We start from the raw sequence: 19,473 nt of genomic DNA on the forward strand, positions 1-19,473 counted from the left end.
CACGGTGAGCCCCCAGCCACATGGAGTGACGTTGGACATTGCAGAGTTTGAACCTGGCTGGGTCCCGTCCCTGCTGTGTCCTTGGGTGACCTCTGTCCACTTCCCTGCTCCATTTTCCCATCTGTAAAGCAGGGGCAGGAATCATGGCTTCTACTTCATAGCACCTCAGAGGAGATGAAGGAAGACGGTGGGTAGAAAGTTCTAGAAGAGTCCCTGGCACGTGATTCACTCAATAGACACTGTCCTCTCCCTCAGATCTGATGAGTGACAATGTCCCTGTCCTTCCTGACCCGGGCCCCCTGAGCCGGCCCTGTAGGTGAGAGGAGCCCTCATAGGACCTGGGCTGGCTGGCTTCCTGTAGCATAGCTGGGTGTGGGCAGTCACCTGTCACAGGACAGGATTAGGATTGTCACCGTGCCTCCTTGAGCTAGCGGAAGGAGAAAGACGGGATCCACGGGAGACGGCAAACTTGGCCCAGAGGGCTTTATTGGCCGTGGCTGCCAGGAGCCCCAGGAGCAGTTCTGGAGGGCTTTCTGGAGGAGGAGGAGGAGGAGCAGGGCATCTTGAATGTCCAGGCAGCCCCCATAGTCATCCCCTAGAGCAGAGGCCCTGAGCCAGCCACACGTGTCCACAGCCTTTGCGGGCGGGTCTTGGGGACCCTCAGCTTTGGCCCAGCTTGGCTTTCAGAGCCTGCAGCTCTCCACTGTTGATGCCGTTGCCCCCACAAACGATGACCACGACAGAGGCCAGGGGGCCCAGGCGGCCCTCAGCCTGCAGCCTCCCCAGGAGGCCCGAGTAGATGAAAGCCAGGGCTGCACCGCAGGCGGGTTCCACCAGCAAGCGCTCGTCATCTGCGGGGCGGGAGCAGAGGGAGCCGGGCTCAGCTGGCCCCCGGCTCCATGGGCCACCCGGCCACCTCCTCACAATCTGTCACTGGCCTGACCCTCTCTCAGGAGTCACCCCACCATTTCTCTCTCCAGCCATCCACTTCTCCATTCATCACTAGCCTGTCTGTCCATCCGTCACGGTGGCCATCCATCAACGTATTCATCCATCCGTCTCCTTTCCATCATTCGGTTGTCTGTCTGTCCATCCATCAACATGTCTATTCATCATTGTGCCCGTCCATCCGTCCATCCATCCATCCGTCCGACTCCACATCACGCATCAGTCTCGCCCATGGCTGCCCCGCCCACTCTCCATCCCTGCCCCGCCCACTCTCCATCCCTGCCCCGCCCACTCTCCATCCCTGCCCCGCCCACTCTCCATGCCCCCCTCCCTCCCATCCCTTCAGCCAGCAGATCCCCGCGGGGCCCACTGCTGGAGCCTGTGCTGGAAGGACCCCAGGGGACACCACCCAGCCCCGCCCTCGTGAAGCTGGCCGTCTGGTGGCGACAGATGGGAACCAGCCGGGATGCACCGAGGGGCTGGTGCACTGTGGCGGAGACCTGGGGGCTTCCTAGAGGAGGTGCCACGGTGACTCAGTCACTAGCCCTCTGTCCTGGGAAACGGATAGCGGGCAGGGCCAGGGATGGATGCAGAGGCAGGGACGCCCTCCTCCACCCGCCCCACCTGCTCCAGGGCCCCAAGCACAACTGCCCACGCCCTGCCTGGGTCGGGCGCTGAGAGCACCTCAGCCAGTGCACTGGGGACTTGCTGGGTCCTGGGCCAGCGGGGCCGTGCCACTCACCCAGGAACCGCTGCACAGCGCTCACGGCCTCCGCATCGTCCACCACCTCAGACAGGACCCTGCACTCCCGCGTGCACTCCAGGGCCCGCGCCGCCACCGTCTTGGCGCCCAAGCTCTTGGCCACGCTGCAGGAGGCAGGCAGGTCAGGGAGGGCAGGGAGCTGGGGGAGCTGGTCCCCACGGGCCCACACCCTGCGAAGACTATGCCCCCTGTCCAGAGCCCCCCGGGGCACCAGACTCCTGGACCCTGAGAATGACCAGTGTGGCAGCAGTCACCCTGACCCTTCCACCCGGGGACGCCTGGGCACAAGAAGTTCACTGTCTGTAACTGTGGGGCACACAGACAGGAGGCAAAGCCCCAGGGAGCACGTCCCCCTTTGGGGGCAGGACCGCCGGCCACTTGGTTGTCCAGGGCAGCTTGGTGTCTTCATTTCCTAACTGCCTTGCATCTGGCTCAACCTGCTCTTCAATGGAGCTGACCAAGGAGGACTTCTCTATTAGTGGGTGAGGCTTGGGGGACCCCACCCTTCCTCTGCTGCTCAGCGCTTCCCAATCAGACCCTCAGTACCGTGCCTGGGGGACAAGGAGACCCCTTTCGGGCCTTGTCCACCCTGCTGGCTGGGGCAGGAGGTGCTGGGCACAGCAGCCCGGCCCCCTCCAGCGCCCTGCAGGGGCTCACCTGGTGATGTCCGGCAGCGTGACCAGCTTGCCTGCCTCCACGGCGGCGTTGAAGCTGTGCGCCCCTCGGGTCTCCATGGCGATGATGGGCACGTGCTGCCAGCCCACCTCCACCAGGCCAGCCACCACCCCTGCCAGGAGTCCCCCGCCGCCCACTGCCAGGACCACGGCACCTGGCGGGGTCCCCAGGGTGGCCTTCAGCTCCCGCACCAGGCTGGCGTTGCCTTCCCTGGAGAGAGGAGGGGGGGGGACACCACAGGTTCCTGGATAGGGGTGGGCTGGGCTCCCTGCCCCCACATATGCACAAATCCCTCTCCGTCCCCTTCCCACAGCCAGCAGGCAGGAGAGTCCCTGTGGGGGCCCATCGTCCCCTGCATTCCTTCCTTCAGTCACCCCCACCACCACCTCCCAGGCACTTTCCTGGACATGACCCCAATGAGTCCCCCAACAATTTTGGTAAGAGGCAAAATGTTAGTGCACATGGTTGAGGGGACGGGCCTGTCAGTTGGACTCAGCTGACTGAAGTTGTGGGGCTAGTACTGGCTGTGTGATCTTGGGCAAGTTGCCTAACCCCTCTGTGCCTCCGTGGTCTGGCCTGTGAAATGGTTTTAACAACAGTGCACCCAAGGGCTTTGGGGAGGAGACACAGGAGGGCACAGGGAAGGCCCTTAGCCTGGGGTGGGCCCCAAAGCCCTTGCTCCGTCTGTCAGGGGGACTTAGCGTCACCATTTCCGTCTTACAGATCTGGATCCTGGGGCGCAGGGAGGTGGGTTGCTATGTAGTCACAGGGTCTCCGAGCAGCAGAGGCAGGGCCTGGACCCCCTCTGTCCACTGTGGAAGCGTCCTTCCCCCCGGGCCTTGCTTTCCCTTCTGTCCAGGGCAGGACCTGACTTGGTGAGGGTCTCCCGTGCTGGGCCTCCTCTTACCATATCAGAGGGTGGTCAAACGGGGGGACGTTCACCCAGCCGTCCCTCTTGGCCAACTCCTGTGCCCTCAGATTGGCATCATCCCAGATCTGAGGAGAAGCAGAGGGGACCCTCAGAAGCCCCAGGCGCCGGCTCCGCAGAGACCAGAGCAGGTGCCGAGGCTCCCAGATGCCCAGATCCAGGGCCTCACCTCTGTCCCCTTTCTCCGCAGGGAGGACTCATATTTCTCCTTCAAGACCCAACTGAGGGGACCCTTCTGGGGGGGCTTTCCGGGTCCCCCTCCCCAAGTCTGAGGCGCACCCTGCTGGGCTGCGGCCCGTGTCCAGGACCCCACTGCTCCTGCGTCACAGGTGCGTGCCTGTGGCCGAGCCCACCAGGCCTCTTGACGCTGGTATCCACTGGGACTTGCTCTGGTCAGTGGCCAGTGGCAGGACGCACAGCGTGGGCTCTGAGCAAAGGTCTGAAGGGACGTCACGTGTTCCATCTGAGACCCTCTGGCCATGGCCGTGAGGAGAGGGTGCTGCCTCTGCCGGACGACCTGCCTCTGCCCCGTGGTGCAGCAGGGGACGCCGCCTCCGCGAGCCCAGGGAGGGCAGTGGAGCCTCTGCCCAGCGTGGGCTTGGGCTTGGGCCACACGGCCCCTTCCAGCAGCAGCTGCTGCCTCCCCTGGGGCCTGGGCTTCATGGCACCACCAACCTGGCTGTCTCCCGCTGGACACCTGCATCTCCCAACACACGCCAGTGCCCGAGCAGAGCCCACAGGGTCCTGCCCGCACCCAGGACCCCTGATACGGCAGGCCCAGGCAGGCACAGGCACAGGGGACATAGGATGGCCGGGAGGGGCGGGTACAGGATGGGCGGGTGGATGAGTGGGCGGGTGGGTGATGGATTGATGGATGGGTGGATGAGTCCATGAGTAGGTGGGAGGCCCCAGAGGGAGAGAGGGAGGTGAGAAGCTACTTAGTGGAAGGATGGCTGGATTGATGGGGTCACGCAGAGGAGGTGTTTGGGGACAAGGAGAGGCGAGTGGGGTCCTGGCCCTCAGTGCACAATACCCCCCTCTCTCCCTCCTCAGCTCAGCCGTCCTGAGAGACGACCTAGGAGGTGACTCCCCCAGGGGCAGGAGGGGTGGGGACGTCCCCGTGGCTGCTGTCCTTCCTGGGTCCTCACCTTTCCAGCCAGCTGCACCTCGGCCCCCTGTCCCCGCAGCCTCGTCACCACCTGCAGGGAAGTGGTCTCGGGGAGCACGATGGTGGCCGGGATGCCAAGCTTCCGAGCAGAGTAAGCGGCAGCGATGCCCGCGTTGCCCCCTGGGGTCAGAGAAGGGGTGACATGTGCAGAGCGGCCTGGGCCTGTTGACACCCCCAGCTCTCCCTCCACCCCCTTGGGAGTCACACTTATGCCCCCCACTGACTCGTCCCCTGGCTGCAGAGGTGGACACCTGATCTAAACTGAGCCAATCGGAGAACTTGACCTCTCGACCCACGACTGGCTTAGGGATGAGTAGTGACCCAGGCTGGGCCACAAAGAGGAATTCTAAGGCTGCGGAGAAGTTTTTCTCTTCATTCGAGTCAGGAGATAGCCGGACAGCAGGTCCCTCCGGCAGACATCTTGCTGTCGTGAGGCCTGGGTAAGATGGAGGTAGAGGAGAGAAAGAAATAGGAAAGGAAGGACCGCAGAAGAGACGGCCTGGATCCAGCTGAGCCTGAAAGCCACACAGCCTGAGGATTTTCAGTTCTTGGAACCTGCAGCTTAAACTTCGTTCTACCACCCTGAGTCCCCGATTCTGAGAAGAAGCCCAGGAGAGGACATAAGAGATGGCTGCCTGAGATTTGACCCTGATAAGGAGGCCAAGCCCTGGACATCTACAGCCACCCCAGACAGGTTCTCCTCCCCAGCCCTGCCTGGAGGACCCCCACAAAGCAGAAAGGGGTGGGGTCACCTGAGGAACACACCAGGTGTTTGCACCCGCTCTTGGCCATCTGGGGAGAGAAGGAATGGCGTCAGGGGCTAGCCCAGGCAGGCGGCCTTGAGGCCAGTGCAGGGCAGCTGGACGCGCCCCCTCCGCCCACACACCCTCACCTGCTGGCAGAAGTGCCCGATGCCCCGGATCTTGAAGGAGCCGGCCGGCTGCATGTTGTCACACTTGAGGAGGACCTTCACGCCCGCCTCCCGGGACAGCGCCCAGCTCTCCAGCAGAGGAGTGGTCGTGTGGAAGTGGCCAGTTGGGGCGCCCTCCATCCCAGCCACCAGGGGGACGGCCCTGCAGGGGCACACGGTCCTCAGGGCTCCAGGCAAGAGGCGGGGAGGCTGAGGCCCTGGGCCTGGGCACCCTGAGCCCCGCCGGCTGCAGAGCTGGGAGACCCCAGGCAAGCGCCTGCCCCTCTCTGGGCCTCAGCCTCCCCTCTGCCCAGGAGGCCTGATCGGGCAGGATGTGACCCCTCATGACAAATGAGTTCATCCAAGTTCCCTTGGGACACTGAGCACCTACAACTCGTCGGGCAGAGGTCAGACCTCACTGTCCAGGTGGGCAGTCGGAATCACAGGAGTCCACACAGGAAGGAGCGACCCCTGGGGGTCCAGTCGCATCCAGAACTGGGTTGCGATCCCTTGTGGCCATCACATGGCCTCAGTGAGCGAGGACACAAGGCCTGCACCCTCATCCCTGTCCCTCCTGCTTCCTGGATTCTTATTTTCTCCATTATTGTTATGACCATTATTCCCCCGATTATCACATCCGTAAACATGTCAGCATGTGTCCCTAAAAGCACTTTTTAAAAAAGTACATGGTTTCACCACTGTATACATTTGTCCAAACTTATTGAACTCCATACTTAGAGTGAGATGATTTGATTTTATGTAAATTATGTCCAATGGTGCTACTTTTAAAAAGCAAGATGGTGTAGCTCACGCCTGCTATCCCACCTACTTGGGAGGCTGAGGCAGGAGGATGGAAAGTTTGAGGCCAGCCTTGGCAACTTAGGGAGACCCTGTCTCAAAATAAAACAAAAAGGGCTGGGGGTGTGGCTCAGGGATAGAGCGTCCCTGGGTTCAATCCCCAGGGCGGCAAAAATTTTAAGAATTAAAAAGAAACAAAGGAAATTCTAAGCATCTCATTATATGTGACCGCTGCTTGGCTTCATGGCTGGTCGAGGGATTTAAAGGTTTAATTTCTAAATTTTTCTTTGTCACCTGCTCTGGCGGGGCTGGGGTGAAGCGGGAGTGGGGGGGGTGGCTGAGACTGGATCAGCCTCCTCCCCAGGGGCCGGACTCCACCTAGAGGGCGAGGCCTTGAACTCTGTTCTGACCCATAGGTCGTCACAGGGGGGCTTCGGGAGGGATGACAGAGGGGACCACGGGGAGAGCATTTCTGCAGAGGGACAAGGTCCGGAGCAGGTGGGCGGATGGGCAGGGAAGGAACAGGCCCCAGGCGCACCCTGCTCCACGGTGGCCACCAGGGGGCGCGCCACACCCTACACAGCCCGACTTGGGGTCCGCGTTTAGTCTCCAAAGGCCGCAGAGCAGAGAGGACCAGGTTTCCTGGCACTTCATCTGACCCTGTGCCCTTGGCACCTCCTTACCCTCCCCACCCCCGCCCCACAAGGCAGGGCGAAGTCCGAGCCTCTCCACATCCTCACCCCAATTCTGGAGCCCAAAAGCCTGGGGTTTAGGATCAAAGTTAGAAACCAGCTCTGAGTTCCTTGGCTGTGTGACCCAGGCAAGTGTCTTGAGCTCTCTGTGCCTGTTTCCCCTTCCGTCAAATGGAGATAAATACAGTCCCCAATTCTCAGCCTGTGGTGTGCGTGAATAAGGATAACAGCTACCAGTGGTCAGGTGGCAGACAGTGGCCGGGTTCTCTGGGGTATTAGCACACTGGGGCCTTTTAACAATGCCAGCACACTCACCCTTACTCTATCCTGTCTCTAAAGCACCCACAAGGTGCAGGCCTTGACCCAGGAACTGGGGACAGCACAGTGAAGCAGGCAGGCGTCCACTTCAGAGCTGACTGAGCGTCTGATGAGGAGAACAGCATGCAACAAATAACAGCACAGACAAACAAAATGATCAGAAATGGTGGAAACTGCCGCGTGCGGAAACACAGGTAGGTAGTTGTGAATAAAGATCAAGGGGACCTGTTTTGGGTGTGCAGGCCAGGAAAGACCTGCAGGAGGTGGGACGTGACACTAAGACCTGGAAAGCGAGAGCCAACTGGCCATACCACAGGCGAGAGGAGCTGTGTGTCCCAGGGCGGTGGCAGGATTGAGCCAGGCCGTGTGCTGACGGCGCAGACTTTGGCCCGACAGCCGCGAGGACTTGCTGGGAGCCGGGCACTCTGCCAGGCACCCTATGTCTCCTCTTATCTGACGCTCAGACAGCACCGAGGCCATTTACTAGCCCATGAGGCCCAAAGGGGTCACCTCCAAGGTCACACAGCTGTGAAGGTCATCCAGCTAGGAAGTGTGGGCTGCGTCCGCTGCTTGTCCCCTGCTTGTTAGCGTGGCCACGATGAAGGGTGTGGGCATCTGATACATAACTGCCACCTTCTTCAGGCGTCAAGTGCCCCCAGCTCGGTCCCCACGCGTCTCCAGCCCCCTTCGTTATAGCAACCATCCCCCCAGAGACAGCAGGCATCAGTTAAAGGCCGGCAGCCTTATCAAGGCCAGGTTGGTCCCTTAGGGCTAGGCGGACTGAGGCCTTGGCCCAGGGACATGCAGTGCTTGCCAGAGTGGCAGCCACCAGGACTCAGGTGGCAGCCTGGGCCTGCTCCCCGTGGGACAGGCAGTGGGGACTCGGGGCTGGGGCCCAGAACCCAGCCATGCAGGGCCTGGCTGTCCCTTCTCACGGGCCTCATGGTCTCCCGTGAGCTGGGGTAAGGGGCCCTCGCTTTCCATGCCTTGACCCTGAGCGCTACCTGGGTGGCCCTCCACAGTGGAATCCCTGCGGAGCCTGGGGCCGGTCCCTGGCGGGGTGCCCAGCCCTGCCCTCTGGCCAGCAGGACCTTCTGCAGACCCAGGGTCCCCTGCAGGGCACCCTGAGCGGACGCACGTCCCCAGGGAGGGCTCAGACCTTGCTGCTCCCTCTGCCCGTCCACCCAGCTGACCTTGGCCCCCGACCAGGAACCCCCAACTCACACGCTACCCCGGGGCCCCAGCAACACTGCTGCTCCCGGCTCCTCACCTACCTGAGCTGTCCCCAAGCTGGGCCCTGGCTGCTGCCAGCCAGCCCCTGCCAGCCTCTGCCAGCCTCCCTGGCCCTGGCCCCGCCTCCTGTGTTAAAGGGGCAGCTCCCACCCAAGGCTGCCTGGGACGGAGGCAGAAAGCAGGGGAGGTTGAGGCTCACAGCCGCCCCAGCCTCCCCGTGTGCATTTCCCCTGTCCGATGGAGGAGCAAAGGGAGGCTCAGAGAGGGACACTCACTTGGCCGTGGATGCCCAGCTAGCGAGGGGCAGAGATGCTAGACCCCCTCCCGTGAGAGACTTCTCCCAATCTCCCTCCGAGCCCTGGGCTCATCCCAGGCCAAACCCCTTCCCTTGAAACGTGAAAGCAGGGACAAGGAGGTAACCGTCATCTGTCACATGAGAGGGGCTCGGAGACTTCACACCCAACTCTGGGGCCCAGTTACTGCTCAAATGAGCGGCTGACCACTGATCCATTCACTCAATAAATATTTATTGGACACCTACTATGTGCCAATCCCTGGGACCTTTAGCCTCAAACAAGATAAGGTGTCCCCTGTCGTCACAGCACCTTTGGGTGCCACAAAAGAGGAATTGTCATCTCTGCTAGGGATGGGGACAGCTGGGAAGTGAGTGGAGCTGCGGAGCCCAGAGCAGGGGACCTGCCTGGAGGAGAAGGCAGGGGCTGAGCAGCAAGTGGCCTGGGGACAATGGACGGGGCAGGAGCCACAGGGATGTCTGAGCCAGTGACAGGGCACCTCAACCTTGCCCAGGGGCACTGGGGAGTCACGGAGGGCGTTAGGCCTGTAGGTGACTGGGTCTGATTGACGTCTCCATTGCCACCTCCCTGGTGAACCCGAGCCACGCACACACGCCTGGGCCTCAGTTTCCCTGTTTGTAAAGTCAAGATCCCAGGAGGACCCAGTGTTGTGTGTCCCCCCTGGACCATGTGTGACCTCCCGGGGTTGAGGATCAGCTCCTGGACACGTGGCGTCAAGTGGCGCTGTCTAGAGGTAGCCGCCCGCCATGAGGACTCTGGCGAGTTTCTCCCCAGCCTCACACTGAGCACGCCCCACCCTTGCCAGGTGCCCTGTCCTTGCCAGGTGGTCGAACCAGGGAGAGAGAGGGACACCTGATACGTGACAGTCACACCCCAGGAGGTCAGAGGGCAGAGGTTTACCAGAGGGCAGCAGGGGCGAGGGATCTGGGAGGGCCTCCGAGGAGGTCGGCTCCAGCACATGGCTAGGGCTTAGATAGGAAGCACAGCTACACTTATTTCATGCCTACTGTATACCAGCCCTTTTATACTGACTAGCAGAAATAGCTTTTAAATAGTTGGAGATTTTTAAATAGTTGGGGGTTTACTTCTGTGTGCATTAGGAGACATATACACTGTGTGTGTGTGTGTGTGTATGTGTGTGTGTGTGTAATATCAAACCCATAATTTTGTGGATATTAATGCTTAGGGAGAAGTGAGGTGTTAAAATGTTTAAATGCAATCTCTTTAAAGTATTAAGCGTAGAAGAATATCCAGTGTGGCGGTGTGCCGAGGCGTTAGATCGAAGACCCCAGAGCCAGGCCATGGTACAAGCATAGCTCTGCTGTTTCCTGGCTGTGTGACCTCAGGCAAGTCACCTGACCTCTCTGTGCCTTGATTTCCCAGCTGTAAGATGGGGATAGAAATAATCCTTTCCTATGAGAGCTGATGGGAGGGTCAATGAGCAAATGTCTGTGAAGCCTTAAGAGAAGTGGCCGGTGCTCGGGGTTGGGTGTTCTTGCTGCTCTTTGCTGTCATTATGACCCCTAGGAAAGAGGTGACGTGACAATATGGCACAGATTGCAAAGGGGGGGAATGCCCGAGGTCTGGGAGTGTGGCATCCTTCTGTCACAGAACACTTATGACTACCTGGGGAAGTGGGGACCCCAGGGAACCCTGCATGGAGGAAACAGGCTCAGAGACCCAGGCACTTTCCCAAGGTCACACAGCAGCAGAGCCAGGGCTCAGACCCAGGGGCCGGGGCCAAGCTCTGGCTGCAGTGAGGAAAGGCTGGTGGGGTGGGCAGGGCCACTGGCCATGTTCGCCACCAGTCCCGTCCCTGACACCTCGGCCTGCCACCCAGCCACCCTGGCCTGTCCCCTGGCTACTTATTAAGCTTCATTTCGCCATCCTCTCCCGCAGCTGGCGTTCCCGGGGGGGTCACTGCGTGGAGAGAGGACGGAGTCTGGACATCGCGATCGTCACCACCAGGGTCGCACTTTTCGCGGGTACCCTGCCTCACGCACCTTCTGAGTTTCACCAAATGACGAAGGAGCAGGCTGTGGGGCGGGGGGCAGGTGACAGCAAGTGACCCACCTCTCGGCCCCCGTGCATCATGGTGCCCTCCAAGGGCGGCGTCTCCAGCCCTGTTAGAGGAGGCGGTCGCCCCAGCCAGGGGACTCGGCTGGCTGCACTCACAGGCCATGGCTGAGTGGCCCTGTCCTCTGTAGGACAGCCACCCTGACCCAGCCCGTCCTGACCGCTCCCCACGCTGACCCGACATCCAAGGGCCCCTGTTGGCCCTGCCCGGGTTAGAACAGTTTGAGACCCTGGTGAGGAGGTCTATCTTTCTCTCTCTCTCTCTCTCTCTCTCTCTCTCTCTCTCTCTCTCTCTCTCCCTCTCTCTCTCTATCTCCCTCCCTCCCTCCCTCCCTCTAATAAAAGTGAAGCAAAGGGGCAGAGGGTGGCGAGTGAATCTGAGGGTGGTTATTAGGTCATGGAGTTCTGAGCAGTTGCAAGGGGACGTGAAGCTGTGGCGTGGGGTTGCAGGAAGCCGTCGTCCAGATCTAGTTAGATCTCAGTCTGTGCCTCCAAGGAGACGGTGGTGATGTGTAATGGCGGGGGGGGGGGGGGAGAAGGGAAAAGAAGTAGGGGCAGCCGGGACGGTGGCCCGCGCCTGTCAACCCAGCAGTTCTGGAGGCTGAGGCAGGAGGATCCTGAGTTCAAAGCCAGCCTCAGCAGCAGCGAGACCCTAAACAACAACTCAGTGAGACCCTGACTCTAAATAGAATACAAAATAGGGCTGGAGTGTGGCTCAGGGGTCGAGTGCCCCTGAGTTCAGTCCCTGGTGCCCCCAAAGGAAAAAAGAGAGAGAGGAAGAGGCAGCTTGTGGCCGCCGTTTCAGATTCTGGGAGAAGCACAAGGAGCTAAGGCGGAGGCCAAGCCCCGCGGGACACCTTGAGTTTGCCTCCCGCCTGCTGCGGAATGGTTGCCCCCGGGTACCAGGAGCACAGCTGGGACTGACCCTGGGCCACCTGGGGTGGGAGCAGACCACCATGGACCCAGCAGCACCCCCACTGCTGCCCTGGTCCCCTGAACACCCCTGACACCCTAAAAGAAGGGAATCCCCCCATGACACAGATGAAGTATCAGCTTGAAATGACACGAAGCCAGGTCAGGGAGGCCCAGGGAGGTGTGGGATGGCGCAGGTGGTCCGTCCGCGTGGCTGAGACTGGACTCTGCTGAGAAGTCTTGGGCTTTCTTTTTCCTTTTTTGGGGGGGTACCAGGGACTGAACTCAGGGGCACTCACCCACTGAGCCCCACCCCCAGCCCTATTTTGCATTTTATTTAGAGACAGGATCTCACTGAGTTGCTTAGGGCCTCACAGTTGCTGAGGCTGGCTTGGAACTCAGGATCCTCCTGCCTCAGCCTCCTAAGCTGCTGGGATGACAGGATGACAGGCAGGAGCCACCAGCCACCGCACCTAGGGTTGTCAATGAGCTTTGGACAAAAGCCCAGAGAGGGCAGCTGACTGGCTGCCCCTCCCACGTGTCCACCATGCATGACAAGAACCCCAGCGGGAGGCTCCGCCTGGCTGCAGGTGCCTGACCTTGGCCGTGGTGGCAGTTTTAGACACAAGGTCCCACCGAGAAGCTGTTTGTCACATTTGGAGATGACGCAAAGCTGAAAGGCCACAGGCAGCACCATCTAATAGGACAAAAAAGGTCCCATTAGGACCCAGTTCGAAAGCTGGACTGTGGCCACAGGTGCACGGCGTCCAAAACAGGGAGACCAGGCTGGGTCGGATCCATTTCACAAAGAAAAAAAAATGTCATTTAACTTCTCCAGGGGGTTTGGGGGAGTTGCAGTTAGATAAGGAACAACAGCTTTTTAGACAGAAGGCCTTCTTCCCACAGGGCCCTAAGCAACGGAGCGAGATCCTGCCTCGAAGTTCAAAATGTCAAAGGGCGGGGGAGGCGGCCCAGTGGTCCAGCGCCCCTGGTTCAGTCCCCAGAGTAAGAAAGAGAGGGAGGCCAGGGGAGGAGCCGGCGGGAGGTGGGAAAGCCGGTCCGTGGAGGCCGCGTGGGGATTGGAAGTGCTCAGGCTTAGGGCTGGGCCTGTCCTCTAAAAGAGGGGTGGGGAGTCCCTCTTGGAGCAGGTTCCCCGGGCTCACAGGGGTCAGGTGGGGTCGTTCGGAAGCCCTCCAGGGCCCAGGCTGCACAGCCCGGGACCTCTCGGCATCCCCCTTTGTCCTTCTTGAACTTCTCGGATGTTTTCCTTTGTTTCATTTGACAGTGAACCGAGCCAAGTTTCCTGGGCACCTACTGTGTGCCAAGCCTGTCCTGGGTGCAGGGAATTCAGCACAGGAGGGATTCACAGGCCAGCGGGTGTGGGGGCGGCAAGTTGTGCAGACAAGGGTAGGCGGGGTGGTTTTAGATAGGGGCCAGGGAGTCCCCTCTGTGAAGGTGACAGGCAAGTCGACACTCGGGTGTGGAGGGGAGCCAGGTGGACCTGTGGGAAGAAGATCCGAGGTCCAGGCCCAAGATCCCAGGGCTTGGGCAGGCGCGAGCGGTAGAGGTTGGCTGGATTCTGGGTGCCGGGAGCTCAGGCTGCAGTGGATACCCGTACCGTGAGGGACGGAGGCAGCGAGTGGTTGGAGGCCCGAGAAGGGAGCAGAGGCTGAGGGGAGCAGGCAGGAGGCGGCACAGCCCGTTCTGGGCTGCTGTGGCCCCACTGGGGAGAGACCGGGCCACCTGGCTGCAGAGCGCCCCAGAGCTCCAGCCCAGGCACAGCAGGGAGCAGGCAGGAAGGACAGCTGAGCACCAAGGGGGACCCCAAAGTCCGGGACAGTGGGGAGGGCAAGGAAAAGGGTGGAGACGGGCACAGCTGCTGGCCTCAGGGCCCTGGCTCAGGCCCAGCCTCTAACCTTGCAATGCCTAGCCGCGTCTTTGTCCCCATCTCAAGGGTGGGAAAGGAAGCCAGGGCCGTGAGGTGACCACCCCGAAGTCACACAGCTGGGTGGCAGTGCCAGCCCAGGGGAATGGACTCAGGACTCTGAGACCTGAGCTAATCAAAGACACCAGAGCTACCTGCCAACCAGGGAGGCCAGGGGACAGCGCCCACCCCCAGCTGTGAAAACACCCGTCACATCCCCACCTAGCTCCCAAGGACACTCTGACCTGACTGTCCTCAGGGACAGGGGACACTTCCCAGAAAGGTGTGATGTAACAGCAGCCGACGTGGGGACGTGGCACGTGGGGACGTGGGAGACGCTTGCCCAAGGTTCCCCGGCCAGCTCCTGCCTCCCCCGGGGCAGAGCAAGTCCTCGGTTTGTCCATCTTAACAGGGAGAGGCCGGCCTCGAGGAGACCCAGGTGGGAAAAGAGGGCTTCTGTGCTCTGTCCGTCACCCAGAGCCAGGGACACAAGTGTCCTTTGAACACCAGAAACTAAAAATGGCCATTGCTTTTTTTTGGGTGCCGGGGATTGAACTCAGGGGTGCTCCACCACTGAGCCACGTCCCCAGCCCTATTTTGTGTTTTATTTAGAGACAGGATCTCACTGAGCTGCTTAGGGCCTCACTAAGTTGCCCAGGCTGGCTTTGAACTTGTGATCCTCCTGGCGCAGCCTCCCAAGGTGCTGCGATCAGAGGTGTGCACCACCGTGCCCAGCTGACCATTGCTTCCTGAGTACACAGTCTGCACCAGGCACTATCCTGACGGTTTTACATCAATTAAGTTATTAAAGCTTTATAACAAATCTGATCATAGATATGGAGGCACAGAGAAGTGCTTGCATATTACACAGGTCACACAGCAAGTTGATTTGAACTTGGAAAATGTTTGCACGGATAAATAAAATGTGGTGATGTCCTTATGATGAAATATTATGTGTTCTAAAAGGAAAGGGTACGGCGTCATGCTGCCACATGGAGGAACCTGGGAGACACTATTAAGTGACAGAAGCCAGGCACAGGGGAAGGAGAATGATCCAAGAGCAGGCAGCACCTTGGAGACAGGTGGATTGACGGTTACCAGGGCGCAGGGGAGAGAGGAGGAGCAACGTCTGCTGCGGGCACAGGGTTTCTTCAGGTTTTAAAGTCACGACCCTGTGCGTGAGTGAATTGTCCGGCATGTGAATTGTTTTCCCAGTCGAGTTGTTCTTTCCAGACATGAAGGGCCGGCCAGGCGCCAGGACTGGCCGGGCGCCTTCTCTCTGTCCCCTTGGGTTCTTATTCGTCTGTTCCAACGATGACACGACACGTCTTGGTTGAAATAAGTGGGTCAGACACGCAGATCTCAGGACAGAGTTGTCCCCTAGTCCCTGCCGCCTGCAGCCCCAGCTCCCTTCCCAGCATCCGTGAGACAGAGATGAAGGAGGGAAGGTGACAAAGGGGACGTCTCCCTTCAGTCCTGTCACCTGGGCCACGGGATTACCTCATATGGAGATGCCCTTTAAACCTAAATCTGGGGCTTCCGAATGTGACCAGCCTGGCCATGTGCCCTCTGTCCCCTACCCCCACTGGCCTTGAGTCCACAAAGGACTCAGAGTCCCCGAATTCATACTCCCAAGCTGCCACTTGCCACCTGCTGGCCTTTGGCAGGCGTCCCAGCCTCTGAGCCGGTCTCCTCGCCTTCCATGTGGGGCCCAAGACGCCCACCCCCTGCTCCCCTGGGGTGGGCGACCCCACATGGCACACTCATGGTGTGGGATCGGCCCAGCTCTGGCTGCGTGGGTGCCGGCTGTATACAATCAGACACACGAGAGCGGCTGTCTGCAGGGTGCCCACAGCACTCCAGCTCTGCCACCTCGTGTCCCCAGCCCACACCCCTGTGGACATCCTGCTAGGGAGGGGGCTTGGAAATGTTGTGCAAAATCAGGGAGGGCCAGAAAAACGGGACAGCCTGTCCCACAGAGGGGCATGGCCGTTCGAGCTGAGTGTGCCCTGGTCGCCCTCTGGCTCATCGACATTCTACTCCCGGCCGGCCGACAAGAGAGCTTTGTTGAGAGGCCCAGGGAAAGAACCAGCCAGACTGTGTGTGTGAGTTTGCGCGCGCCTGTGGACAGACGGACCTCTGCTCACAGCCAGGGGCAGACCCAAGGACTGGTTTAGGGCAGGGAGTTTTCAAATGCAACATGCTCCAGTTGCTTGATGGTGGTGGTGATGGTGGAGGTGTTGATTATGATGTTGGTGATGGTGATGGTGAAGGTGGTGGTGGTGTTGGTAATGATGGTGATGGTGGTGGTGGTGATGATGGTGATGGTTGTGGTGATGATGATAGTGATGGTGGTGTTGGTAGTGATGGTGGTGGTGGTGGTGGCAATAATGATGGTGGTGAGGTTGATGGTGATGGTAGTGGTGGTGATGGTGGTGGTGGTGGTGGTGATGGTTGTTTATAGCGGTAGTGGTGGTGGTGGTGGTGGTGGTGATAGTGATATTGGTGTTGGTGTTGATGGTGGTGATGATGATGGTGGTGGTGATGGTGGTGATGATGATGATGGTGATGGTGGTGGTGATGGTGGTGATGATGATGGTGGTGGTGGTGGTGGTGGTGATGATGATGGTGGTGGTGATGATGGTGATGATAGTGATGTTGGTGGTTGTGTTGATGGTGGTGGTAGTGACGGTTGTGATGTTGGTGATGGTGGTGGTGATGTTGGTGATAGTGATGATAGTGGTGGTGGTGATGATGATAGTGATATTAGTGTTGGTGGTGATGGTGGTGATGATGATGATGGTGATGGTGGTGATGATGATGGTGGTGGTGGTGATGGTGGTGGTGGTGTTAGTGATGTTGGTGATGGTGGTGGTAATGATGATGATGGTGGTGGTGATGATGGTGATGATAGTGATGTTGGTGGTTGTGTTGATGGTTGTGGTGGTGGTGATGGTGGTGGTGACTAACTTACTGTACACTCATTCAGTTCCTGGCCCCTTATGTAATACCTTCTCCCATCTTCTGAGACCAAGAGGGAGGTGCCATTGTCACCCACTGTACAAGTGAGCACACCATCGTGGCAGGGGGCGAAAGCGGCTTGCCCAGGGCTACACAGCTGTGCACAACAGGCCAGGCTGGAACTCCGGCCCCTGAGTCTTGGCCACCTGCTCCTGTGTGCCAAAAGACTCTTGAAGGGGGACCGGGGACAGCAATGAAGACCTGTGCTTGGATCACAAGTTTGGGGGTCAGGCTGCCTGGGTCCCCTTGCCAACTCCTGCCTCTTCCGAGCTCTGTGACTGGGGCAAGTGACCACCTCTGAAACCCCCGTCTCCTGGCTGTGAGGTGGTGGTAATAACAGTCCCCACCTCCTCTGTGGCTGGACACTTATTATTGTGGCTATTGTTTCTCTGTCACCTACCGTAGGCCAAGCACACACCAGGGACTTTAAATTTATTTAATGGTCCCTGGGAAAAGGTGTTGTCCTGTTTGCAAGTGAAGACACCGGTGGGGGGAAGGCAGGAGGACCCTGTAGACGGGAGCATAGCAGCTCCCCACCTCCGGGAACCCCAGCTTCTGAGGGGGGCGGGGTGGGGGCGGGGCCGGTCCTGCGAGCCCATTGGCTGCCCGAGGCATAAAGCAGGAGCCAGGGAGGATTCAGGCCAGTCCAGCTGCCTCCCTGGGTCCCTGAGACCATCAACACCATCTCCCTCTCACTCCCTCCCTCTGTCCAGACGTCCAGCTCATTACTATGCCTGGTAAGTGACCCTATCCTCAGTCATACCCCAGGACCAGCCAGGGTTTGCCAGTGGACAAGGGGTGACAGGGCCAGTGATGTGCTGTGGAGCCAGCGGCTGGGTGCACGGCCCGCTCTGAGCCTCAGTGTTCCAACCTGTCAGTTGGGGGTGATAGTAGGAGCTTGCTGCAGATGGAATGAGAGAGCACTTAATAATAACAGGTGACATTTACTGAGCACCTGCCACGGCCCAGTGAGAGGGCGAGGGTGGGGGTGGGGGTGACAACCCAAGGCGGGTGCACAGAGGCAGGGGTGGCTTTCCTGTGCCAGGCCCCCCACCTGGCTCCACATCTGTGGGAAGAATTGTGACCTGCAGGACAGGGTCCTCCAGATGCCCCCGGGGTCCCTGGGGTGGGCTCCTGCATGGCAGCCAGGGCATGGTGAGCTGTGCAGGCCTCCTCTGCCCGTGGGTCAGAACCAGCGTCCACTGTCGGGGTCAGGCCCTGCTCTCTGATTGCATTCAGGAGATGTAAGCGGGGAGGCCTCAGGGGCCCATCAGCCCAGACAGCTTGGGGCTCCCACATGTGAGGGCACTAAGGCTGGTGCCACGGCCAGGACCCCCCACGGGGATGTCTGAGCCAGTCTTGGGGAGGGGGCTTCCTGAGCCAGGAGCGCCCAGGCGAGGGACGGGAAATTGGGGCACGGGCTAGCCGCCCCCGGTGCCAGGCTTCTTGGGGGTGCGGGGACCCCAGATAGGCCCCTGAGCCGGCCACCTGTGATCTCCTCTGCCCCAGCCCAGGTTGGGGGGCATGAGTCTCCCTGTGGCTTTCAGTAAGAGAGAGGGACGGATGGAAAGGCCACGGGGGTGTGCGTGGGCTGGATTCTTGGCCATCTCCACTGTAACCACCCGGAGCCGGCACAGGAGGGGTGGCCTGAGCCACACCAGGGTCCTGGGGAGACCCTGAGCTCGGGAAGCCTGCCCCAGACCTACCCTGCCTCCCTGCTGTGACCTAGGACATGCTGGTGTGGCCGCTGTGTCACCAACTACCCAGAAACGGCTGCAGCTGGCAGCGGTGCTGTGGGCTCAACAGGGCTCAAGGGGGCGGTGCGTACCTGGGGTCTCTCAGGGCGCAGGGGGATGACGGCTGAGCCAGAGTCACTGCAAAGCTCCCCTACCCCACGTCTCACAGTGGACACCACCGCCAGCTGGGACCTCCCAGCCCTGGGTGGACCCCCAGGGGCCTCTACCCAGGGAGGGAGCCCACAGGGGTCCAGCCAGCTGTTCTGACCTCGGCTTGGGACAGTGATGACAGCAGCCACCCTGCAGACTCCAGAGGTGGCTGTGTCCCTCCCTTCCCAGCTCCACATTGGACATTTGGAATTGTCCCTGGCAAGAGTAGGGACATCACAGAGGTGGCCCGCGTCACCATCAGGGCTTTCAGTCCCTTGATTGCTAAACATTTGCTGACACGCCACAGCTTGGACATCACATAGTGTCCCTGCCCCCAAGTCACAGGAGCCCAGGGCTCGGGAGGAAGCTTGGCCTGCCTGTAAAGGTGTGGCTTCATGAGAGGTGTGTCCAGGTGGGAAGGACTGTGGTGGCCGTCTTGGAAAACCTGACCTGAGCCTGGCCACCTCCCAGGATTGGGAAAAGCCCCAAATGACATCACGGTGCCCGGCTCGTGCTGACCATTGGAGAGTGATGACTAAGGACAACAGTGGAGCTGGGCTGGGCTCGGTGGCCGGCGGTCGCCCCGCATGCCGAGGCCCTGGCTCCATCCCCAGCACGACAGAAATGTCTGTATTTGTGGCAGGACCCAGCCAGCACAGAGGCGCAGGGGCTGAGCGGCCTCCCGAGAATCCCCCTGCCCAGCAGTTTCTTGGTAGTGTCCTGAGGTCCCGCGGGGGAGGCAGCTGGACTGTGCCTGTGGGGACCTGGGCACTCTCGCCTGTACTATACCGCCCACTTTGTCCTTCTTCCCGGGGAATGAGGGGCGGGGCCACCGGCCTCAGGGTGCCCACAGCCAGCATGGTGCCCACTCTCCTGACCCTCCGGGCTTCCGATCTTTGTCCCAGCG

The 19,473-nt window shown here is 60.1% G+C and overlaps 1 protein-coding gene across 1 annotated transcript; it reads right to left on the bottom strand.

The window, feature by feature from the left end:
* Window positions 1-541: 541 nt before the first annotated feature.
* Sdsl (serine dehydratase like) lies at window positions 542-8,520 on the bottom strand. Its single transcript, XM_027923234.2, has 9 exons — window positions 8,475-8,520; window positions 7,198-7,306; window positions 5,375-5,555; window positions 5,235-5,274; window positions 4,463-4,602; window positions 3,294-3,382; window positions 2,369-2,596; window positions 1,691-1,815; window positions 542-851 (listed from the first exon to the last, which is right to left on the bottom strand). The coding sequence occupies exons 3-9, from the start codon at window positions 5,531-5,533 to the stop codon at window positions 661-663; spliced, it is 972 nt and encodes a 323-aa protein (XP_027779035.1). The 5' UTR covers window positions 5,534-5,555; window positions 7,198-7,306; window positions 8,475-8,520; the 3' UTR covers window positions 542-660.
* Window positions 8,521-19,473: the final 10,953 nt, after the last annotated feature.

This window comes from Marmota flaviventris, chromosome 1, assembly GCF_047511675.1.
Source record: "Marmota flaviventris isolate mMarFla1 chromosome 1, mMarFla1.hap1, whole genome shotgun sequence".
NCBI classification, from domain to species: Eukaryota; Metazoa; Chordata; class Mammalia; order Rodentia; family Sciuridae; genus Marmota; species Marmota flaviventris.

What these genes read in the sequence shown, in the direction of transcription:
- Sdsl (XM_027923234.2), bottom strand. Translation starts at nt 5,533, where the DNA reads ATGGAGGGCGCCCCAACTGGCCACTTCCACACGACCACTCCTCTGCTG. An exon ending in ACACCTGGTGTGTTCCTCAG is followed by an intron (nt 4,603 to 5,234) that starts GTGACCCCACCC and finishes CTCTGACCCCAG; the next exon opens with GGGGCAACGCGGGCATCGCT. An exon ending in ACGCTGCCGGACATCACCAG is followed by an intron (nt 1,816 to 2,368) that starts GTGAGCCCCTGC and finishes TGCCTCCTGCAG; the next exon opens with CGTGGCCAAGAGCTTGGGCG.